Source organism: Vanellus vanellus, assembly GCF_965231255.1.
Source record: "Vanellus vanellus genome assembly, chromosome: 5".
Taxonomy (NCBI): Eukaryota; Metazoa; Chordata; class Aves; order Charadriiformes; family Charadriidae; genus Vanellus; species Vanellus vanellus.
In genome coordinates, this window is record NC_138910.1 from 35,869,290 (window position 1) to 35,890,156 (window position 20,867).

Consider the following 20,867-nt stretch of genomic DNA (forward strand, 5'->3'; position numbering starts at 1 on the left):
GAGTGTTAACATTCTTATGCCAAGACTAATGTTGCAGAAAGACTGTTCTTTTTTGTAATAAAGCTTTACTTTAGCTATAATAGGAATAGGAATATTTTTTAATACTGTGGTTAAGCAATGTCCAATTAATAGGTACTGATCTGATCAGTGCTTTGGTTTTGCTTTTTAATTCATCCTAGTATATGGCATGGAGTTTTTTTAGATAGAGTGAAGGTGTGGTATGATTTAATGTTCTACATGCTTTAGAGCTTCAAGGAACATCACTGTTCGCTGTAGAATTTAAATGGGCAATAATATCTTCGTCCTGCTTTACATATGGCTTCAAAGAAGCCATTTTTTCCCTTTTTCAGCAAAAGCCTGAGAACAGTCTTACTAGCAGGCTCTGGTCAGTATGAATTAACGTCAGTCTTGTGCTGTGTTACAAAAAAGTATTTTTCACCATTTACTCTTCATGCAACCACTTCTCCATACAGGTGAATTACAAATAACTAAGTTTGTGACACAAAGTTTGCAAACCAGCTCAATTCATAGACTGTCTATGTTTGAGAATAAGCTAAAAATAACAATTTGCACAGTCCTCTTTCTGCTTCCTTACCATGGCTGGAAAAAATCATGCTTCAGATCAGTTACTAGAACTATGTGTACCTTTTAAAAATAGTAACAGTTTTTGCCAGTATGGAAAGCATTTTTCTATAAAACAAAAACATAAAATGGAAAGCACTTTGATTTAAGAAAATAACCTGTGTCTTTTAAACTGGCCATAATAGAAAAAGGAATAAACAGGTGCTAAAACCCCAAGCTTCTACAAGGCATTCACTTTGTATAAACATGTCAGCAAAACTGTAGCTTAAAGATGACTATGATTAATTCATCCATTTCTTGATCTCTCAAATGCTAGTTATGAGCACAGTTGGTCAGGCTGCAATTCCTGGAGAAGCAGGGGGCAGTGTGTGGATGCAAGCTTGGTAAAATCGGTAAAGAACATAGCCCTTGAGCTTTGGGCCTAAGGCTTATTCGCTAATTCAGTGCAGTGGTCAGGCTTTAGGTTTCTGTAGCTCATATCTGCATCGCCGTATGCAGTTTTACCAACAGGTACACGATGAGCCTACAGAGCCTAAGGAAAGTGTACTGTCCCGAGGGTGTAACTTTAAAGTGAAATTTTAGTGTAATGCAGCCATAGTTCCCATGAAATACATAGTCCTAAAACACTGTTACACCTTTGAAGGTTCATGTCACTAGTTAGCATCAGTAGTTTTTGCACACCTATCTGGGTTACAGTAAAAAAACAAAACAAAACCCCCAAAAGCCAGCACCCGACCACCAAAGAAATAAAAAACAAAACCCCCAAACCTGAACAGCTTTGGCTGAACACCGTGATCAGATGTAATTAAACTATCTTACTGCAGGATTTTAGAGACTAGCCTTCATGCGTTTACAGAATCCAGAGCATCTGTTAATTATAACGCACTGCTTATCAACACTAATGTTTCTCACTGGTTCACTTAAGAATGGACGTTGAATAGTATCATAATCCGTATGGTTCCCTGGTTTTATAAAATGCTTATCGCCTTCATTATTTTGTGGCTTACAGATTTAGTCAGGTCAAAGAATCAAAGTAAAATTTATGACAGCAGTTACCTTTGCTACATGTAGACCTTGGTTTCACTTCAGCAAAATATGGACAAATTTACAAAGCATAGAGAGTTCTTCTCTTTTCACCTACAAACAGGCCAGTGATTTTTTATGCAGTACATAAAAATAATCCACACTTTGTTCTTAAGTATCTCTGGGGCCTCCATGGCAGAGCTTGTCCAGTTGCAGGGCAGCCACATTCTTCTCATCCTCTTTTTTTAACAGATTTCTGATCACATTCAACACATACAAAGACAGAATATACGCAACATACGGCTGATAACAAATGACACTTGATTAATAGTTTCTACTGTAATCCAATTGGTTTCTTAGCAATATAGATCAAAAGGCAAATTTTGTCAGCCTCTCCTTGCAAACACACTTGTGTCGTGGCAGTATGCTCAAATCCCAGCTGATTTTAACTTTATTTGCATGCGTACCGAATACAAACTGCTTAGCAGACAGGACACCTGCTGTGAAGACAGTCCTTGCCAGTCAGGGCTCAGGGCACATCGCTTTCAATATAAGGGATGTCACTATATTTGCTTTCAGTCACTGCCCACTGTTTCACCGCCTGATCAAGAATCTCACGGGAGAGACGGTGTGCATAGTCTAGCACTATAGTGCTTGATGGACCCTTCTCATCCACCTTCACCGCTATCAGTGACGACTTCTCCCCTGTGCATCCTTCATTACCTTCCCCGATCCGTTCATCCTGGATAGCATTTGAACCTGGAAAGGCATTCTTGGATTTGATGCATCCCATGGTACATTTGAAAACACAGCCGCAAAATTCAGTTCAACAGCATGTTTTGATAACCTGGAAATGGTTTCCTTGTTTGATGCACAGTGTTGCCGCTTCTTGCCAGTGGTTCCAGTTATTTTGAAAGAACAGAGCGTCTCCTTTTTTGCTTCTTTACTTCTGAAGAAATCTGTCAAAACAGTGTTTCATATAAATGCAATAAATAGTTTGCCATTCTCAGTGAGCTCAAAGGAAAGCTAAATTCACTATAGGCGCTTGTAGAAGCAACTTCAATAAATCTCTGCGTGTTGTGTGTAAAATGTTTTTATCAGTAACATCCCTCTACTACAAGCAGGCAAAGCTTGACCTGAATTCAAGCTACCTTTGAATGCAATCCCCAGTATGTGATGTAAGCCATCTAGGAATGTAAAGGTCTTAGGAAAAAAATAAAACAACAAAACTGTTTCTCCCAAACTGACAATGCAGTGCCATTTCCCTGAATCTCTAAACAAATACTGTTTAACTCCAGTGGCTGCTGCCAATAAAGAAAATAAAAATAAAACCCCCAAACACCCCACAGAAGCACCGCACAACCACTGCCTAACAAGAGCTTTGTGTCGTGGCTGTGGTACATCCTTTGGGCAGGAGTGACGCTAATTCTCAGTGTCATTCTGCTGTTGCTCGAGGAGGCTTGAGCGTGCAGCCACAAGCAGGTATTCATGAGAAGCAAGAGCTGCTTTTTGTTTTTTCCCTTGAGAGGTTAAGGAAAGCAGCAGCGGACAGATGTGTTCAAGGCGGGTCCAACAGAGCTAGAGCATCATTCTTACTAAAGCGGGACAACTCTAGATCTAGAGAAGGGAGAGCGAGGAACAAAACACCTGACAAGGTCCTTTTGTCAAACTCCTCAAGAATCAGAATTGGTCAGCCCCAAATTCTGGTGTATGTTTCTTTTGTTAACTGGCCTGCAAAGCTTTTTCTCAGGCTACTTCCTCTACACAGGCAAAGCAAAATCTCATGATATGCCTGACTTTGCTTGGCATGAACTTACCCACTTATCGGAGTTAATAGACTGCCAGCCAAAATAAAGACTGTGCTGCACAGAAACCAACTGTTCCCTACAGCTTCACCCGATGATGTTGTACTAAGGTCAGCCAAAGTTAAAGATTTTTTTGTAAATAGCCTTCGAAAACATCATCATGGCAAAGATGGTAAGCCTTATTTATTTGCTTTATATACGGGGGGGAAATAGGGGCTCCAATCCAGTAACCTGATCACGGGGCAAATATTTGCAGAGGAAATCAATCCCATTTGCAGCAAATAGTGCTTCACAGGTAGGATGGGACTTCCCCAGTCCAGCAGCTGACTCAGGAGAACCAGGTTCACAGTGACAAGCTTCTCTCCTCTTTCTGCTCCTTCATAAAAACATCACGACCTGTTTAGAAAACAGTTTGTAGGACTGAAGTGCCAGCACACAGAAGCAGCGGTTGGCGTTCCTGGCAGAAAGTCAGACCTGAAGGGCTTCTGAAGCCATGAAGTACGTACACGTTTTCATACCTTCGGGTTTGTATCAGAACATTTCAGTGTTTTAGAGAAATGTTTGTAAATCACTTTTATAAAATTCGGTAAGTTTCTTCTGTGCGTAATGACATGCTGCAGCATGTGCCACTGTAGGCAGTACAGTTAACATAAAACCTGCTGCTAGCTAAGCCATCAGTGAGATTTTTATTGTAATAACTTGTTATTAAATGAGTAAAAGGAAGAAGTCCCTTCACTGCACAAGAAACTACATTTATCCCTATGGAGTTTTATAAAAAACCCATGAGCTTTATACCCATGTCTATCAACTGCATACATTGATGAAACTTAAAACGCTTACAGAACATGCTTATAGACCAGAGGTCAAGCAGATGTCTGAAAGCAATCCAGACATCTGAATAATTCAACACTTTCTAACAGTAATATCTTGTGCATGTCTGATTTCAATATTTACTACTAATAAAACATTAATAAAAACAATGCCCACTTGCTCTTCTGGACAAATACGTAGCTCGAAGTATCTAATATGGCAAAGAATCACTACTAGCATCTATAACCCAGCATTGCTGATACCTGAAAGCTGCAGTCTTTATCCAGGCAAGGTAATACACAACCTGCGCTGGGAGGTACACAGGTAGACCGTCTAATCCCTTCTCACTACACTACTGGTGACAATCAGAAGTTTTAGATTAGATATTGTGTCCTCCCTAGGCTTAGTCAGAACTGTAAATATTGTAGATTTAAACCTCAGATTGCCCAACCATACACATGCTCTATGCCACAGCTGATATAACAACATGTTTTGTCAGAGTTTCATCCCTGACACTTTATTTAACGACTATTCAGATTTGGATTTTTTATCTAAGATTGGAGCCATATTCTTTTATGCCTTATCCCTCTTTTGTGCTTTTTAAAGGAGGCCTGTTAAATGGTAGCCAACTTTAGTCAGTTTTTTATCATTGTTTTAACATGTTTTCGCCCTACAACTGGTGATTTCCTTCTCTCTTCTGTTAGGGGACGCCAGCAGATGAGTTTGCGTCTAGCAGAAAGAAGGAGGGAATGTGAGTAGAGGGAGGACAAACACCTCCTAAGGCAGGTAGGGAGAAATTGCATAGGTCAGCATCTTCCTCTGCAGGACTTACCTCTGTCCCCACCTTCTTACCTCTGCCTTGTCACTTGAGCTAAATCAAATATTTTTCTGCCTCTCCTACACAGAGGAAAGGGTGGGCTATAAAACTTCTAGACAGCAAGGCATGCAAGACAACTAAATTGTTCCAAATTGATTACTAGTTGAGCTTAAAAGCAAGGTTATCGACCCTAGTTTAAATTCTTGACTGTTGCTCATTTCCTTATTTACAGAGTGCGGTACTTTCCAAGTTGCTGCAGTAAGTTTTATAGTTCGCCTGCTCTGCTTGAGTTAATAATTGTTGGCACATAAACGATCACAAATGAAGCTGCCCTCAATCTTCTGACTGCTTTCTTGTTTTTCTGACAACCATTGCTTGCACATGCATGGTGAAGCATTGTTTAGATCCTCTCCGCCTAACTCATCTCCAGAGTGTTAAGTTCTGACAGGGATTTTAACATCTCTAGCTTTCCTCACAATGCGCACACCCTCAGAGGGGAAAAAACAAAAGCAGCTCATTTTACTCCCAGCACGATGTTCCATTCAGTAACTGCACAAGGCAAAGTTGTCTGATAGGAGTCTGTTTCTTTCAGTGTCCAAGCTCTCATCTGTTGCCAGTTGCGCCTCAGAAACCACTGCATAGACGGTTCGAGGCTGAGGCCAAAGCCTCTGCAGATGCAGTTCCCCACGTGACAAGCTGCTGTGCTTAGCTGCAGGCAGAGGTTAGGGAGCTGCAGGCTGCTCCATTACGCTGTCAACCAGGAGTTAAAGCAGCCCCATCACAAACCTTAACATATCTTCTCTTTTTAAATTCCCATTTTACCGTTAAGTGAAACGTTGATTTAATTCATCTGAAAAATTCAGGTTCATAGTTGTGCTCAATTTCAGTGGACATATAGTCAATATGCTATTAAATACCTCATTTAACTTCAATACTATAGACACTGTGTATTATTTTAAGAAGAGTCCTGCAAACAATTGATTCTATTCCATATCCCTGACACTGGAAGATCCCGAGGATGATTTCAGGTGTTATTTCACCTATTATGTTATTTACTACACCTGTGCCCTGTGGTAATAGAAGGAGAGAGAAAATATTGAGGGAGTCATACCACATAGCTGAACTCACCTTGCATGAGAGGGCTAAGCAGTCTCTTTGCCAGTCTTGCTAAGTGTTTCCTGCCAAGATAAGTTCATTTCTAACCACTGAAGGAAACAAAACAATGGTAAACAGATGCCTGCAATTCACTATTATACAATATAAAATACGGGGGGGGGAAAGCATTAGTAGCATAACTGCAGTTTTATTTAGATAAACAAGACTTTTTAGGGTATTGAAACCATCAATAAGAAATAATTACAAAAGGATAAATGCAAGCTATCAAAAAATAAGAGTTTCGCCTGCCTCTCTGGAATATGATGAAGACAGGCATAAGAGCAAGAGTTTTGCTGTTAAGCAACACCTCTAGCTATCACAGGCAAATAAGCTCCTGCTACCATTTAAATGGTTTCCAGCCATAAGACCTTTGAAAAAAAACCTCCTTGAAGTTCAATGCTATAATACAAGGGATCGCTTTCTATAATATTTTCTGTTATAGCAGTCACCGAATTAAAAATCAGTAAGTCATACTTTTCAAAATAGCTTAGTGCAGCTTTGCCCAATTGAACACAGTGAGTAATATCTGCTATGCCAGAGCCAGGCTCCTCACTTTCCAAACTTTTACATTCAATTATGACTCCTTATAACCCTCCTCCAGCGAGGGAGGCTTTTAGTTTTTTCCTCTGTATCGACAAAAGCATCTCAGTATGCTACTTACCAAAAACGCGTCCTCTTTTAGCAAGTTGTCCCTCTTGTCCCCAGCACAGCACAGACAGCTTCACGACTGGGGCTCTGCAAAGGGAACCAATAAATAAAACTTAGCACTCCTGAAGATGTCAAAGTTACATATTATCACAAAGTTAGATGAATCTGTCGTGCTGGCCTTGCAGAAGTCTGTTTGCCTGTTCACCCACAGTATTTGACTTTGCCAAAGGTAAAAGGATGATACAGCACTTAAGAAATTAGGTTGAATGGCAGGCTGCAACAATTTATATACAGCACCTAGTCCCGGGCATGCAGAGGGGCCACTGCTTGGGCAAGTGACTCCCGTACTACATGCAGGATGCCGACCTCCTTCCACAGCAAGTCCAGTTAAGGACAATTTCAGCAAGGATATGGTAAAGGTAATACACAAGCATCTGGAGCACCCCATCTTTTGCCTAAGGTTAAGTTCTCCCTCCGTTTTCCCTTCTCCCTCTCACAGCTTCTGCTGAGAACTGGACCTTCATCATCCAAGCGCACAGGGAGAATAGGGAGAATAGTCAGATAATCACAGTGCTGTCACAGTCATGGAAACAATAAACATTATTCTTTGTAACAAAGATACTCAAACTCAATGCAGATTACCCAACTGATGTACCAGCAGAGGTAAACCAAACAGCATTTAGGCATCCAGACCTCTGAACTGCACCTAATCGCGTTAAATATTTACGTTCTCCATCTAATAATGGAGAGAAACAGAAACCCAGAACATCCTACGTCTGCCTTGCCTCTCCCTAACAAGGTGGGATGTTATTCAGGAGGATACATGATATTATGCTTATGTATACTCTGCAGTTTTGAACAGAGCAACGGCACATAAATGGTAGAGGGATGAATCATTCACTTAGTGCACAGCATCGCCTCCGTCGCTGCAGGACGCAGAGGCTCCCTGTACAGAGCAGCCCCAGGCAGGGGCTCTCAAAGCGGTCCAATCCACCAGTTTTCTATTTCTGCCTCTCCTTAACATCCAGTTTTCTGCTGGATGTTACAGAGCAGCTACACTGGAGTAACGTTTATAATAAAGTCTCCTTCTAACCATAGGAAAAGGAAGTTTTAAAAAGCTAGAGTTAAGACAAGCAAAATTCCCAAGATCCAGCTACCTCAGACAATCACCACAATACCTAAATACCCCAAAACAACTCAGGCAACAAAGAGCAAAAATGAAGCCCTCATTCCTCGCAGGGCCATCCTCTCCCTCTCCCCTCTTGTCCTCTCCCTCTCCTTGCTTACTGCTGACAAGAGATAAGAGCTACAGATGCAGGAAAGGGCCGGATGCAGGAACCGAAAACAACTGCTGTGCAGGATTAGCATGTAAATGAAAGTCTCCTGGTTATCTGTCTCAGGGTACGCACTGGAATTTCAAAGGCTTGGGCTTTCACCCCCCCAGCTATGGCCCGAATTGATAAAACTTTTGCAGGCTTCTATGCCAGTTTGTAACTGACTGGGAAACAACACGCACACTTCTCAGAATCAGGCACAACCTCAAGATTACTTTAAAAGGCTTTTCAATAAAAGGATAGTTGATGTAGCATGCAAAGGTGAAGTACAGCAAGGAAACTTCAGGTGAAAATCCCAATACTGGTAATGCCAGTAGGTACAGCCATAAGGTTTGTTTTCATCCAGGAAACGATTCTTGTTAAAAGTAAAGAACATCACGTGCTTGGTGGCTGTCCGATTTAATGAAAGTAAAACTGTACCCAGTCAGTCTGCCCCCAAATCCTCCCTCCTCCTTCCAGTACAGCGGTTCATTTACCAGAATTGCATGCAGCTGGGAGAGCAGCCTGAAGGCAAGAGGGGAGGAGGAGGAGGATGCGGAGAACTTCTCACCAGTTCTGCTCTTGTTTAACTTAGCTGCTTGTCCAAGCAATCGTACATACTATTATTTTGGCGAAAATATATACAATGTATTAATTCCGCTTTTTTAATGCCTGGTGGTTTATTCCCCCCAATGTCTCAGAATACAGGCAAGCAGATGTTTCTCAGTAGACTCTGCCAGACCATGGACAAGGGAAGAGTCATTAACTTAACGTGCCCTCACACAAACAAGAGCAGGATGCCTAATGTTTAGGAAAGCCTGTTTTTTGGATGACTAGGAGTGGACCAACAGAGTTTCCTTAGCAAGCGAGGCCTCAGAGCGAGGTTGTAGCAGGAAAGGCATGAAGAAGACGCAGAGCTTCTTAGAAGGTCTGTCTACAGGAAGTTTAGCCAAAACTGAAGGAACTCAACCACAGAAATTGTAGAGAAATGCCTTGGTTCAGAGGAAGGAGAAGATAATGGTCATGGAGGGAATCTGAAACCCTCTAAGAACCTAGATCCAAATATAAAATAATGCTCAGAACTGGCGAGCGAACAGAGATAAAACATAACAAACGAACATGAAGTTTGTAACACAAACGTGTAGCCGTTTCCTTGGCCTGCGTAACATGGAAAGATACTGGTTCAACACATCTTTCAGCAAAGCCTGCAGTTGTTAATGATTATCAGCCCATCCCCTGTATGCATTAGCTGCAAATCTATAGCCTGGAGAAGATGCCTACAAGCACTTTCCCCACAGCTGGCAAAATGCAAGGTGTACCGTACCACTGGTACTGCCATTGTCAAAGAGACCAGCTGAGTCCCACGCCAAGGTTACACGGCACTGGGTTGAAATGAAGAAGCCTGTTGGTTTATCACCGTGCTGTGATGCTGTTTTGAAGGAACTAGAGCAGAAACTGGTATTTTCCTATATAGAGCACAGAACTTCCATCCCAGTAAGTCAATCGTGGAGTCACAGCCTACCTATTAACAGCCCATCTTCAGGAATACATTAAAACATCAAGCTACTTACGCTAAAACTTAGGACCCAGCCTTTTTTATAAAGTATATTACTGTCCTCCACAGGTGCCAGCCAAAGACAGATCGCTGCAGATGACAAACGGGGATGCACAAATCTTTACAAGCAAGAAAGCCCCTCCTTCTGTTGTCCCTGGCTGCTGCCCAGCCTGGGGATCCTGCCAGCGAGAAGTGATGAGCAGCAGCAGGTAAAACAGTGGATCAGTATCTCAGTCTGACAGGGTCGTGCCTTTATTGTAGTATCCGTCACAAGATTCCACTACGAACATACGGAGCTGCAGATCATAAGGTACGAACGAGGTACATCGGTTTGCCTTGTGATGCCCTCACCAAGGCAAAGGTCCCACTGGATTAACACAAATGGGAAGTCAGAAGGAAGGAGATGGCCAGGATCTGCCCAAGATCAACCAGAGAAGAGTACAAGAAAAGCAGTGCACAACCCTGTTCTGTTCTTTAATCTCCATATACAGAAGCCAATTATAAAACTGGGGACTGGGAAAGCAACAGAAGACCCATTTTTCCACGTCTCACACAGGAACACGCAGGAAAACACAGCCCCACATTCCAAAATCACAACCACATTACTAACAGTTGGCAGAAATCAGCCAAGGAGTAAGAGAACAAAATGAGGAACTAATGACCAGATTCTCCAGCTATACGAAAGCTGCCCAGAATTGCAATAGAGAACTGTGTCAGCCTTAAAAAAAAAAAAAAAAATCAAAAAAAAAAAATCACTCTGTCTCACGGCTCTCCCCCAGTATTTGTTTCCGTGAATTTCACCGCTCCTAACCTGCCAGCTTCTACTTCTGACGGAGCTGCTTCCTTCACGCGCAGGGTTTGCCGGCAGCCAGGCGAGGCGGTCATGACCCACGCTTGCCTGGCAGCGCCACCGCTGGCTCTCCCCTCCAGGACACTGCCCACGGAACCACCTCGTCCCCGGAGACACGAGTGTGGCCAGGCTCTGCCCAAGCCCTTGTGGGACACGCACGAACCAAAGCAGTTTTACATACAGATTTTTCTCAGCAGAACATAATGTTCAGAAGAAAGCTAATTTGTATGCACTTACAGGTTAAAAATGCCACTTTGTTAAGACTATAGTATAAATCCCTGTATTTTTTTTTTTAATTACTATATTTAGAAACCTAATTTGGACGCCTACTCCCTGAACTATGAGAAAGCATGAGATGTTTCTAAATGTTTTACAATTTCTGCCATGGCTCATCTTACGCTACTAAACCTGTATTTCACAATGTGAAAGGTAACTCTCCTTTTACCTTTACCGGTCAAGGCGACCTCCCCTGCGCAGGTTTGGGCTGAAACATGGAAAAGGTACTCGTGGCAGAGCAGGGGCAGAGGAGAAACCCTCGCTCATGTCTTCCGCACAGCAGGAACGCAGCTCACAGAGAAGCAGCCACACCATTTACCTTCCCACTCTCCACTGCTCACGTCGCTTGACACCTTACTACCTCTTCCCAGGCAATCCCAGGGGTGCCCAACTGGAGCAGTGCCTCCGTGTTGCTCAGTTTTGAGGACTTCGTTTCTAGCAACCTCACTGGGAGATGATGGGAGGAGTAAGACATCACCGCCGCCTGTCCTGAAGAACCCCACCTCAAAGTCCAGCTCTTCTTCCTCTCCTCTCCTCTCCTCTGCCCCATAAGTTGACCATGCCCACGGCCACTGCTCACCCCATGGGTCACAAGGGGACACAGCCCACCCCTCCCGCAACACTGCGCCAGGCTACCCCTGTCCTCCTGGTAGGTCCTAAGCAAGAGAAGATGCCACCAAGAAACCCACCTGACATACCATCATGGTGTGGGTGGTTGGACACAGCACATCCAACACCGCACCAGGCTACCCCCGTCCTCCAAGCAGGTCCTAAGCAAGTTAAGATGCCAGCAAGAAACCCGCCTGACATACCAGAGCGGTGGAGGTGGTTTAAGTGCAAAGATCATGTTGTGGTGGCGACCCCGCCAGCGCTCCTCCGTCCGTGGAGGAGAAACTCCTGAAGAGAGCTGCTCCTTCCTCCACCGGCGCCCGCAGGATCAGGCCCTCGTCCCACCAACGCCGCGTCCTTCGGGTTCCTCTTCCTGAACGACAGAGATGCAGAACCACCATCAAAGTCCATGCTGGCACCACTCGGGGGAAACCTCCCGCAAGCGCCCCCCGCCGCAGCCGCCACGGCGGGGCCCCCTCCTCACCGGGCCGGGCCGGGCCGGGCGCTCCCGGCCAAGACACCGCCCCGCCTCCGCCCCGCAGCGGCCGCACCGACGGCGCCGCCGACCCCCTTCGCCACCGAGCACCCGCCGCCCCTGCGGGGACCTCCCGGGCCACCCCCCACCCGCCGAGGCAGCGGGCAGCCGGCCCGGCCCGGCGGCGCTCGCACAGGTACCGGCCGGGGAGGGGAGGGGAGGGCAGGGGAAGGGAGGGGGGCCCCAACCCGCCACCGCCGCCACTCACGCCGCGCCGCTCCGCTCCGCTGGGCGCTCTCCGCCCTCCCCGCGGCACCGCCGGGGCGGGGAGGCGGCGGCGGGGCGGGGTGGGAGGGAGGGAGGGAGGGAGGGAGGGAGGTGCCGCCGCCCCGCCGTGCCCTTCGGCGGCGCCGCCGCCCCAACCTGCCGCCCCGCCCCGCGCCCCGCCGCAGCGGCGGCACCTGCCGCACCGCGCCTCCCCCCGGGCCTTACACACACACATCCTCCCCCGGGGCCTTCCCCCGCTCCCGGCAGGGCCGGTGGCAGCGGGGGCCAACGTGCCTCAGCGGCGGGATGGGGCCTGCGATTTCAATTTAAAAAGAAAAAAAAAAAAAGGGGGGGGGCGGAGGGAAAACAAAAGGAAAAAAGGGAGAAAAAAAGGAAAATAAAAGAAAAAAAAAAGAAAAAAAGGAAAAAGAGGGGGAAAGGGAATGAAAAAAGGAAAAAGGGGGGAGAAAAAAAGAAAAAAAAGGAAAAATAGAAAGAAAAAAGGGAGGGGAAGGGAACAAAAAACAGGTAAGAATGGGGGAAGGAAAAAAAGGGAAAAAGGGAAAATAAAAAGAAAAAGGGAGGGGAAAGGAACAAAAAAAAGGTAAAAATGGGGGGGGAGGAAAAAAGGGGAAAAAAATAAAAAGAAAAAAGGGAGGAGAAGGAACAAAAAGACAGAGGGAAGGCAAAGAAGGGAAAAAAGAAAAAATAAAGGGAGGGGGAAGGAACAAAAAAATGGTAAGGAAAAAAGGGAAAATAAAAAGAAAAAAGGGAGGGGGAAGGAAAAAAAGGAAAAAATGGGGGAAGGAAAAAGGGAAAAAAAGGGAAAATAAAAACAGGGAGGAACAAAAAAAAAAGGAAAGAGGGGGGAAAGAAAAAGGGGAAAAAGAAAAGGAAAAAAGGGAGGGGGAAGGAACAACAACAACAACAACAAAAACAAACCAAAAAAGGTGGGGGGGAAAGATCACCCAGCCAGGAAAATCGCCTGTCATTGGCTTCTCCTTCTTTTAAACGAGGGGAAGCGTTTTGTTTCTAAAGGACGAGGTTACCGTATAAAAGCTTATGTTCGCTTAAGCCCTGGGACAAACCAGCGCCGTGCCGTGGAACAGGGAATGATTCAGTGCTGGTGAATACTGACGTGAGGAAAACTGTGGGAAAGGCCCGGGGTGAGGCCTGGGGGATGTTTCCACCTATTTTGTAGCCCGTCGGGCAGTATCAAATCATGTGCAACAACAGAAAATTAGTAATTGTACCAAAGCTTTTTTGAGAAATGCCCCCCACCCTAAAGGAAAGCTTCCGGAATGAATTAGTGGAGCAAACTAAACTAACACCTTTAATTCTACTAAAACAAAAGCGATGCTAAAAATGAAAAAATATTTCCCAAGAGAGGCTGTGGACAGACATCTCGGATAAAGGATGCCTCCCGCCTTTGGGGCGCCGTAACATCAAAGCCACTGCAAGGCACACGAGGGTGCACCTCGGGCATGGGGCGCCTCCGGGAGCAGCTTGTGCCTGGCCACCAGCACCCCAGGATGTGGCAGCGGTCTCCCGGTGGCAGCGGTGACCGGCTCTGTGCTTCAAGACACGAGGCTCACGCTGGGCCCTGGTTTCTCCTGCAGCAGCAGGCTCAAAGGCAGTGGTCTCGAGCCCCTTGACGGAGGCAGCACTCACCTTCAATGACCTGTGGCTGAGTCTTCCTATGTATTTAGGCAACAGTTTTATTGTCAAGTAGGTTTCTAATGTATTTTGTATGAGGACAGGCTGAGAGAGTTGGGGTCGTTCAGCCTGGAGAAGAGAAGGCTCCAGGGACACCTTAGAGCAGCTTTCCAGTATCTGAAGTGGGCTTACAAGAAGGCTGGAGAGGGACTTTTTACAAGGACATGTAGTGACAGGACAAGGGGGAATAGCTTCAAACTGGAAGAGGGTAGATTTAGATTAAATATTGAGAAGAAATTTTTCACTGTGGGGGTGGTGAGGCACTGGCACAGGTTGCCCAGGGAAGCTGTGGATGCCCCATCCCTGGAGGTGTTCAAGGCCAGGCTGGATGGGGCTGCCTGTGGCAGGGGGGTTGGAATAGATGATCTTTAAGGTCCCTTCTGACCTACACCATTCTGTGATTCCAATCAGGCATCCGCCAGCCACGGAATTTACTGCAACGTTACCAAAGCCAACGAAAACACTACACTGGTAATATTAGTCAAGAAAAATGCTGTTATAAATGTAGCTGCTGGGTCACAGCGAGTCCATCGCGCTGCTGTTATCTGGTCCCAGAGGGGCTGTGCAGGAGAGCCAGGGGCTAGGCAGGCATGGAAACACGCACACCGCGTCCCTCCGTGGCTGGCAAACCCCGAGCCCTCCTCCCCAGCCCCGAGCGCTGTGGGGCAGGCAGCGGGCAGCTGCCCCCGCGCACCATCCAGCTGCTTGTGTGAAAGGATCGCCGCCTACAGCTGTTGTGACCATTCGACAACAGCGGGCAATATCACACTCGTTACTTGCAAACAGTCCATCGTGAGCGTGAATTGAAAAAAAAAAACCCAAACATATTTTACTAATTACTGCCTTTGGGGCCCGGAGGAAGCACTTAGCTGACAAGCGTGCGCGGGGTTTGTACGTGCTGCGCGTTTGCTGCATCATTTCACCTACGCGCTAACAGGAACCACGCTGCCCTTAGAGACCGAAGAAAGAGTTTCTGGGGCTGGAGTGCAAAGGGTGGGGGGCTGTCCTGGTTTGAGCAACACAGGACTAGTTTCTCTCCTAATACTTGGGAAGATTGCACTTTTAGAAGACTCTGGTGTCTGAATTTGTGAAAATACTTACTTTACAGCCAGCTATAGTGTGTGGGTTTCAAGATCTCAGTGTTTTCGAGCTCGCCGGGTGCGGGGATGAGGAGGAGCGAGACCCAGGCACTTGACCCAAGCTGGCCAACAGGGTTATTTCATACCATCAATGTCACATTCAATATAAATTAGAGAGTTTGCTGAGAAGTTCTCCGTCTCCCTTGATGGCTGCCATCCTGAGAACTTCGTGCCCTGATGCCGGACCCCTGAGGCCTTCCCTTCCTCCCGAAGCCGTAGCGCTCGCAGTGTCCCACATTTGCTGTCCACTGCTGGGAGTGCACAGCTTCCTACCAATAGAATTGGCTGAGTATAATCTTTGCATATTCTGTATGGGTATCGGGATCAATATTCGTTCTTTAGTGCTATTAATGTTAATTATCTAATCTTACTCTATTAAATCTGTTTATACTTCAACTCTTGGGTTTCCTTGTTTTTCCTGATTCCCTTTCCCTGGTGGGGAGGGGTTATCAGGTGATAGAATGATTGTCTAAACGATGATAAATTGTTATGGCTCTCTCAAACCATAAGAGGGGCAAAGCTGGACCCTCCCCACCACAGGCATTTGAGGTTCCCAGGGCTGGCAACCTCAGGTACCGGCATCGGCTCCAGTTCCTCAACACCTGTGATTTTTAAGCGATGAGCTCCCCCAGGCAGCGTTAATCCCCTTGGGAGCTAAGTACATGTATGCAAGTGTTTGCAGGAGTGGGTTTTAGGAGCTTGACCCAAAGCCTATTAAAGCCAGTGACACTATATCCTTTGATTTCAAGGAGCTATGACTCGGGACCCGCTGACCTGGGTAGATTTTGGTCAGATGTTTTTATGACTGTTTTAGTTCTCCTCTGGGTGGGTGGAGGAGCAAATCAAATAAAATCACGGCCCTGAGAATTAAAACAAAGACGGGGTACAGGAAAGGCATGGTTGCCTTGCATTAACACAGTGGTATTACTACGACAGTGATTTTTTAAACTATATACAAACAGTTTTTAAATAAGAATTTCATAACTAAATTATGAATCGTCTACAGTGGTTTACGAGCACTGTGCTCTTTTTTAATTCTAGCCTGGTTTCTAACGCAAGGCTCCACTCTTAAGCGAGTGCCGTTCCCATCGAGTGACTTTGAGACGTGGGGCAGACGTTTCACAGGCTGCCTTCCTCTGTGCAGCACAGGCTGCGAGTACATCAGCAGCATCCGATTTGATCACTTCGTTAAGTGCCAACAGCTAATAACTGTATGGCACTTGTGCACCCCTCACCTCCCAGTGTGACGGCCCGACAACGACCCGTTTAGTCTGAGCAGCAGCACTTCAGCATAAAGTGGGGGGGGGGGGGGGACACGACAGGGAGTTGAGGAGAGGGAGACACATGTGATGAGAATTTCAAGCTGGTATTCATTTCTGGGTGCCAAAATATATTTAATATTTTATTAGCTGTGGAGTATGCAAGACAGCTTATTACATCTGGCACAAGCAAAGCAGTCAGTCTTTCTAAACGCAGAGCATCCATTTGAAATGACTACCACCAGGCAGAGACCAGGCAGCCTATGAAATATTTAGCTCATAAAGCATTTCAGCATGGAAGGCTGGGGCCGCACGCAGGTACTGTGATGTCGAAAACCCCCAATGCCCAAATCTGAGGTACCCCAGTCCCAAATGGAGGCCTCAGAGGTGCAGCAGCCACCCAGAGAGCGGGGCTGTGGGTCCCCAGGGTACCCTGTCTCTCACTGCGCACGGACTGGTTTGGGAGCACACAAGCACCAAAGCTTTTCCTGGGACTCATTTTCCCGGATTGTGCTGCCTCTTACACCCCTCTCCCATTTGAGTGGCTGAAAGCACTTTCCTACAGGGGTAAGGAAGGCACTCTCCTCCCAGAAGAAATAATTTTGAACCAAAAGTTTGACATTTTTGTTGTCACAAGATCTGATATTTATATTATTATCTGTTTTTATTAGTTATTTACTTATTAGAGTTTGCTAGATCTTCCTATAAAATACTCCGAATTCTCTAAACGCTTGGCCTGCCCTGCTCTGCGTGCACGTGTTCACCCCGGCAGGGGACAACCGCTTGGATGTGCCCAGAGCGATACAAGCACTTTCCGATAATAAGCTGCATGCAGCATGAATACACTTGCAACGGGAGGAAAATGGTGCGAACCGAGCCATGGAAGTTACAGAATGGTGTTGGTATTGGCATTGCTGGAACGGTAACCGGCTGCCAGACTAGATGATAGCTATGCTGAAGTTTCAGAGGAACTTTGGTAAGAAATTGCTAACCTACTACTTTTGGTGTAAAATTTGTCACTTACCAACCTCTGTACCACATAGAAAACTTTTAATGACTTTTTCCAAGGGTGGCATTCAGAACGGGCTACGAAACTCCACGGAGGAGGATTGGATCTGTCTAAATCCAACTGCCAACTCAGCCCCTAGTCATCAGTTACTGGCTGAACCACTTCATACTTGCTCCATTTCTTAATTTTTTTTTTTTTTTAACATACACAGAATGATAGAATGGTTTAGGTTGGAAGGGACCTTAAAGATCATCTATTCTAACCCCCCTGGCATGGGCAGGGACACCTCCCACTAGACCAGGTTGCTCAAAGCCCCCTCCAGCCTGGCCTTGAACACTTCCAGGGATGGGGCATCCACAGCTTCTCTGGGCAACCTGTTCCAGCGCCTCACCACCCTCAGAGTGAAAAATTTCTTCCTGATATCTCATCTAAACCTACCCTACTCCAGTTTGAAGTAGTTACCCCTCCTCCTATCACTACATGCCCTTGTAAAAAGTCCCTCTCCAGCTTTCTTATACACGCACACACCTGTATTAGGGAGGGCTTTATTGAGGCACATGTTTCTAATTCAGTTGAAGAGTTAAAGAAGGGAAGCCAGAAGGACAAGTATTCTCTGCCCCGGTAGCTCCCCCCCAGCATGCCCACAGTCACGTGGTACTTTACAAAATCTATTTATACGTGCAGTAATCCACTAACAGTATGGGTTGGAAAATGTTACGCAGCCTGAAAAGCATCAATACAGAGTCTGAAGAGCTAAAAACCCCCAAAGTTATTTCATCAACTAAAATCTCCTAATAATCCAAAAGCCTTAAAGTTTTTTTACCCGACGTGCTCTGACCGCCTTGCAATAAGGTGCTTTGGTAGACTTTCAAAATCAAAACCATCATGCAAAGTAGGTCTACTTCACTGCAATAACCAGCTTTATAGGCCTTTTAAATAAATGCTCTATTTTAAAGAACTTTGTTGATGGGAAAGATGTTCCTTTCCTCAGCTATAATTTTTTTCCTTTCTTTTTTACCTAATTCTTGTCTCATTATACATTGCTCTTGCATTCTGCGCACAACTGAGATTTACCAAAGCCTTTTCTTGGAGCTTATATTTTCTTAAAATATTTCCTTTATGTCTGCAGCCACGTTGATTAAAAGCGAGGGCAAGTACGATTAGAGTACGCCCAAGCACAGGCCACAAAAATCACTCAGGGCTGCCCTAGTTTTCAACTCTGTTACTACAAAAAGTACATGACAGTGGCGACTGCACATTTGCTCCAAACCTTAGGGCACAACATTGATTTCTAGATCACGATTATTTTTGGAACATCTCATCCTCCTGCTCTCAAAAAAGGGTTTGATAGCTTTTAAGTGGAGAATATAAATGCAGGCCCTAAATCCACTTTCGTGTATGAAGATATCCTGAATATTTAAAATACAATGTTTAACCCGTTGCTATTAATTTTATTCTTTTTTTTTGTTTGTTACTTGAATGTGCATATACTGCTATAGCTCAAAGGAGAAAAACAAGACGAACCATCAGTATATTCACTGAACTTCCGACACATTAATGAATCCCCAGCACTATGTGAGAACAGCTCACTATTATCATCAGTCTTCATCACGATCGCAAAGAGATATTTGGAGAAAGGCCTGTTTGGTTTTTTTTTTTTCCAAAAAATGGGTGAGATACCCCATTTAGCAGCAGAACTTGAAGGACGTGTGCTCAGTTTTACTCAGGTACTTACACTTCAGGGTGTACTGCTGTGTTTGAGATAGGGGCTGAGTTGCCGTAATTCATTGCATCCAGTCACCAATACCTGTGCGAAAACATTTGGAACTATTTAAGCCACCACGTTTGCCAACTTTTCTGTGAAGAAACAACATTATTTAATTAGAACTTGTCTAGATACTTACAAATGCGCAAAAAAAGTTAATTACGACAATACGTTACACTACAAAGGCACTTTGCCCAAATAAAATGAGATGTAATGTGTAGGTATTAATTATTTTCTCCTATATAACAACTATACTTATCAGTGATAAAGAAGAAGAAACCAGAAGAGGGGTTATAAAATAAATTACACATTTCTGTACAGCACAATTCTTTAGCCAATTGAGTGTAATACTTGTTGGATTCTTTTCTTTCAATGGGTGGTAGCCATTAATCTAGAAATTAATAGAAAGTTGGTAGTGGAAGCCTATTTGGGCAATTTTAGGAATCCTTATAACAAAAGTTAATTCACAAAATGCATCTTGGTTGTTTGATAAAACCTGTAATATTGTCAAGAACTTATATCACACAGCGTCTCATTGAAATTCTGGTAAAAGGACTCAGTTAAGAAAATATGTTGGTGTTTTTTGTAGAACGGAGAAGACAAGGTTTACAAGAAAACATTAACTCAGCAAGAGCCCGAGGAAGCTTTTGTCCTCTGCTTTCTGCAAGGCAAGGCCTGAAAATGCTGTCCTTATTTCTGCGTTTTAGTCAGCAACCTGATGCGTGTTGTAATAAATCTCCTCTTGTCCACTCCCCATCAGTTTTGTACGTCTCCCATCTTACACCTATGTTTAGCAGATTTATCATGAAACACTGCTAAGACACAGTAAATATTAAATACTGAAAAACATAGCTCTCGGACACAGGTTCCATCTTTGGTAGTGCTGTTACAGTAGAAAAAGACGCTTTCATTGTAGCCTATATGTAGTGAGGTAGAAGCAGGACCATGGCCTAAGGGCATAAAGGGAAAGGACTTCAGGCCTGAAGGAAAGCCACCATACAGAACATTAATTCTGTAAGAGAAAGAATGGGTTTAATTGACATTTGGATTATTAGTCACACCAGACACAAGTGTATCTTTCCTTCCTTCCTTCCAAAAACTGAGATACCTTTGTAACGTAAAGCCTCATTTTATATGCGCCATATGGTCTAGAAGTGTAACTAAAAGAAAAATTGTTTTTAAGCTAAAAAACCCGAATTACTAAAAATTCAGGACTCATGTAAGTATTTGGTGACTGACATGAAGTAGTTTCACCTCGGTGGATTCTCCCTGGTTGCTCTAAAGCTCAAATATTGTTGTGTTATAAAAGCCTAATGCTTTTCTCATGCTCTCGGGGCTTTTCAGGTTGTGCCCCCTACAACAGGGAGTGGTGCTGACCCGCTGGGACTCTCCGAATTACCCCCGCTCCCCAAAGGCAGTGTAGTCACTGCCTCTGAGTAAAGGCACAGCAAAGACACCCGAGGAATTCAGAAGCAGCCAAGAAATCTTTAAAAACAATTCTGAGTATTAACTCACTCTCTCGAGATGACAGTTTTCCAGAATAGCGGAATTTCTTCCAGTGGGAGGAGGTTGACCATTTCAGCTAACGAAGACCCGCTGGTGGTGAGGGCTGACGCAGGCTATGTGCTAACAGAGGGGTAAACCGTGTTCCCCGGGGAATTGTAAACACTGGCCTCAAGTCTATGGCTCATCTTGGTGAGCTTCTTCTGTGGTGTACCCACAGAAGCACTGAATCACCAAAGCAGCACTTGCACATTCATCCTGAAGGAAAACCAAACCAGCAGCAATAAAAAC

The 20,867-nt window shown here is 44.9% G+C and overlaps 1 protein-coding gene across 3 annotated transcripts; it reads right to left on the reverse strand.

Moving 5' to 3' along the window:
* Window positions 1-1,134: 1,134 nt before the first annotated feature.
* Window positions 1,135-20,626, reverse strand: LOC309672698 (small membrane A-kinase anchor protein). Of its 3 annotated transcripts, XM_082484269.1 has the most exons (7): window positions 20,589-20,626; window positions 19,044-19,115; window positions 11,647-11,816; window positions 11,154-11,281; window positions 6,854-6,927; window positions 6,166-6,242; window positions 1,135-2,564 (listed from the first exon to the last, which is right to left on the reverse strand). In XM_082484269.1, exon 7 carries the CDS (start codon window positions 2,396-2,398, stop codon window positions 2,135-2,137), a length of 264 nt encoding a protein of 87 aa, XP_082340395.1. In that variant the 5' UTR covers window positions 2,399-2,564; window positions 6,166-6,242; window positions 6,854-6,927; window positions 11,154-11,281; window positions 11,647-11,816; window positions 19,044-19,115; window positions 20,589-20,626; the 3' UTR covers window positions 1,135-2,134. The 3 variants fall into 3 exon arrangements, with proteins under 3 accessions (XP_082340395.1, XP_082340393.1, XP_082340394.1); XM_082484267.1 differs by lacking the exon at window positions 11,154-11,281; XM_082484268.1 differs by lacking the exons at window positions 11,154-11,281; window positions 19,044-19,115; window positions 20,589-20,626 and having other exon boundaries at window positions 11,647-11,865.
* Between the last annotated feature and the right edge of the window lie 241 nt (window positions 20,627-20,867).

Bases quoted from the DNA above. Each gene is read 5' to 3' on its own strand.
- LOC309672698 (XM_082484267.1), bottom strand. From the start codon at position 2,398: ATGGGATGCATCAAATCCAAGAATGCCTTTCCAGGTTCAAATGCTATC.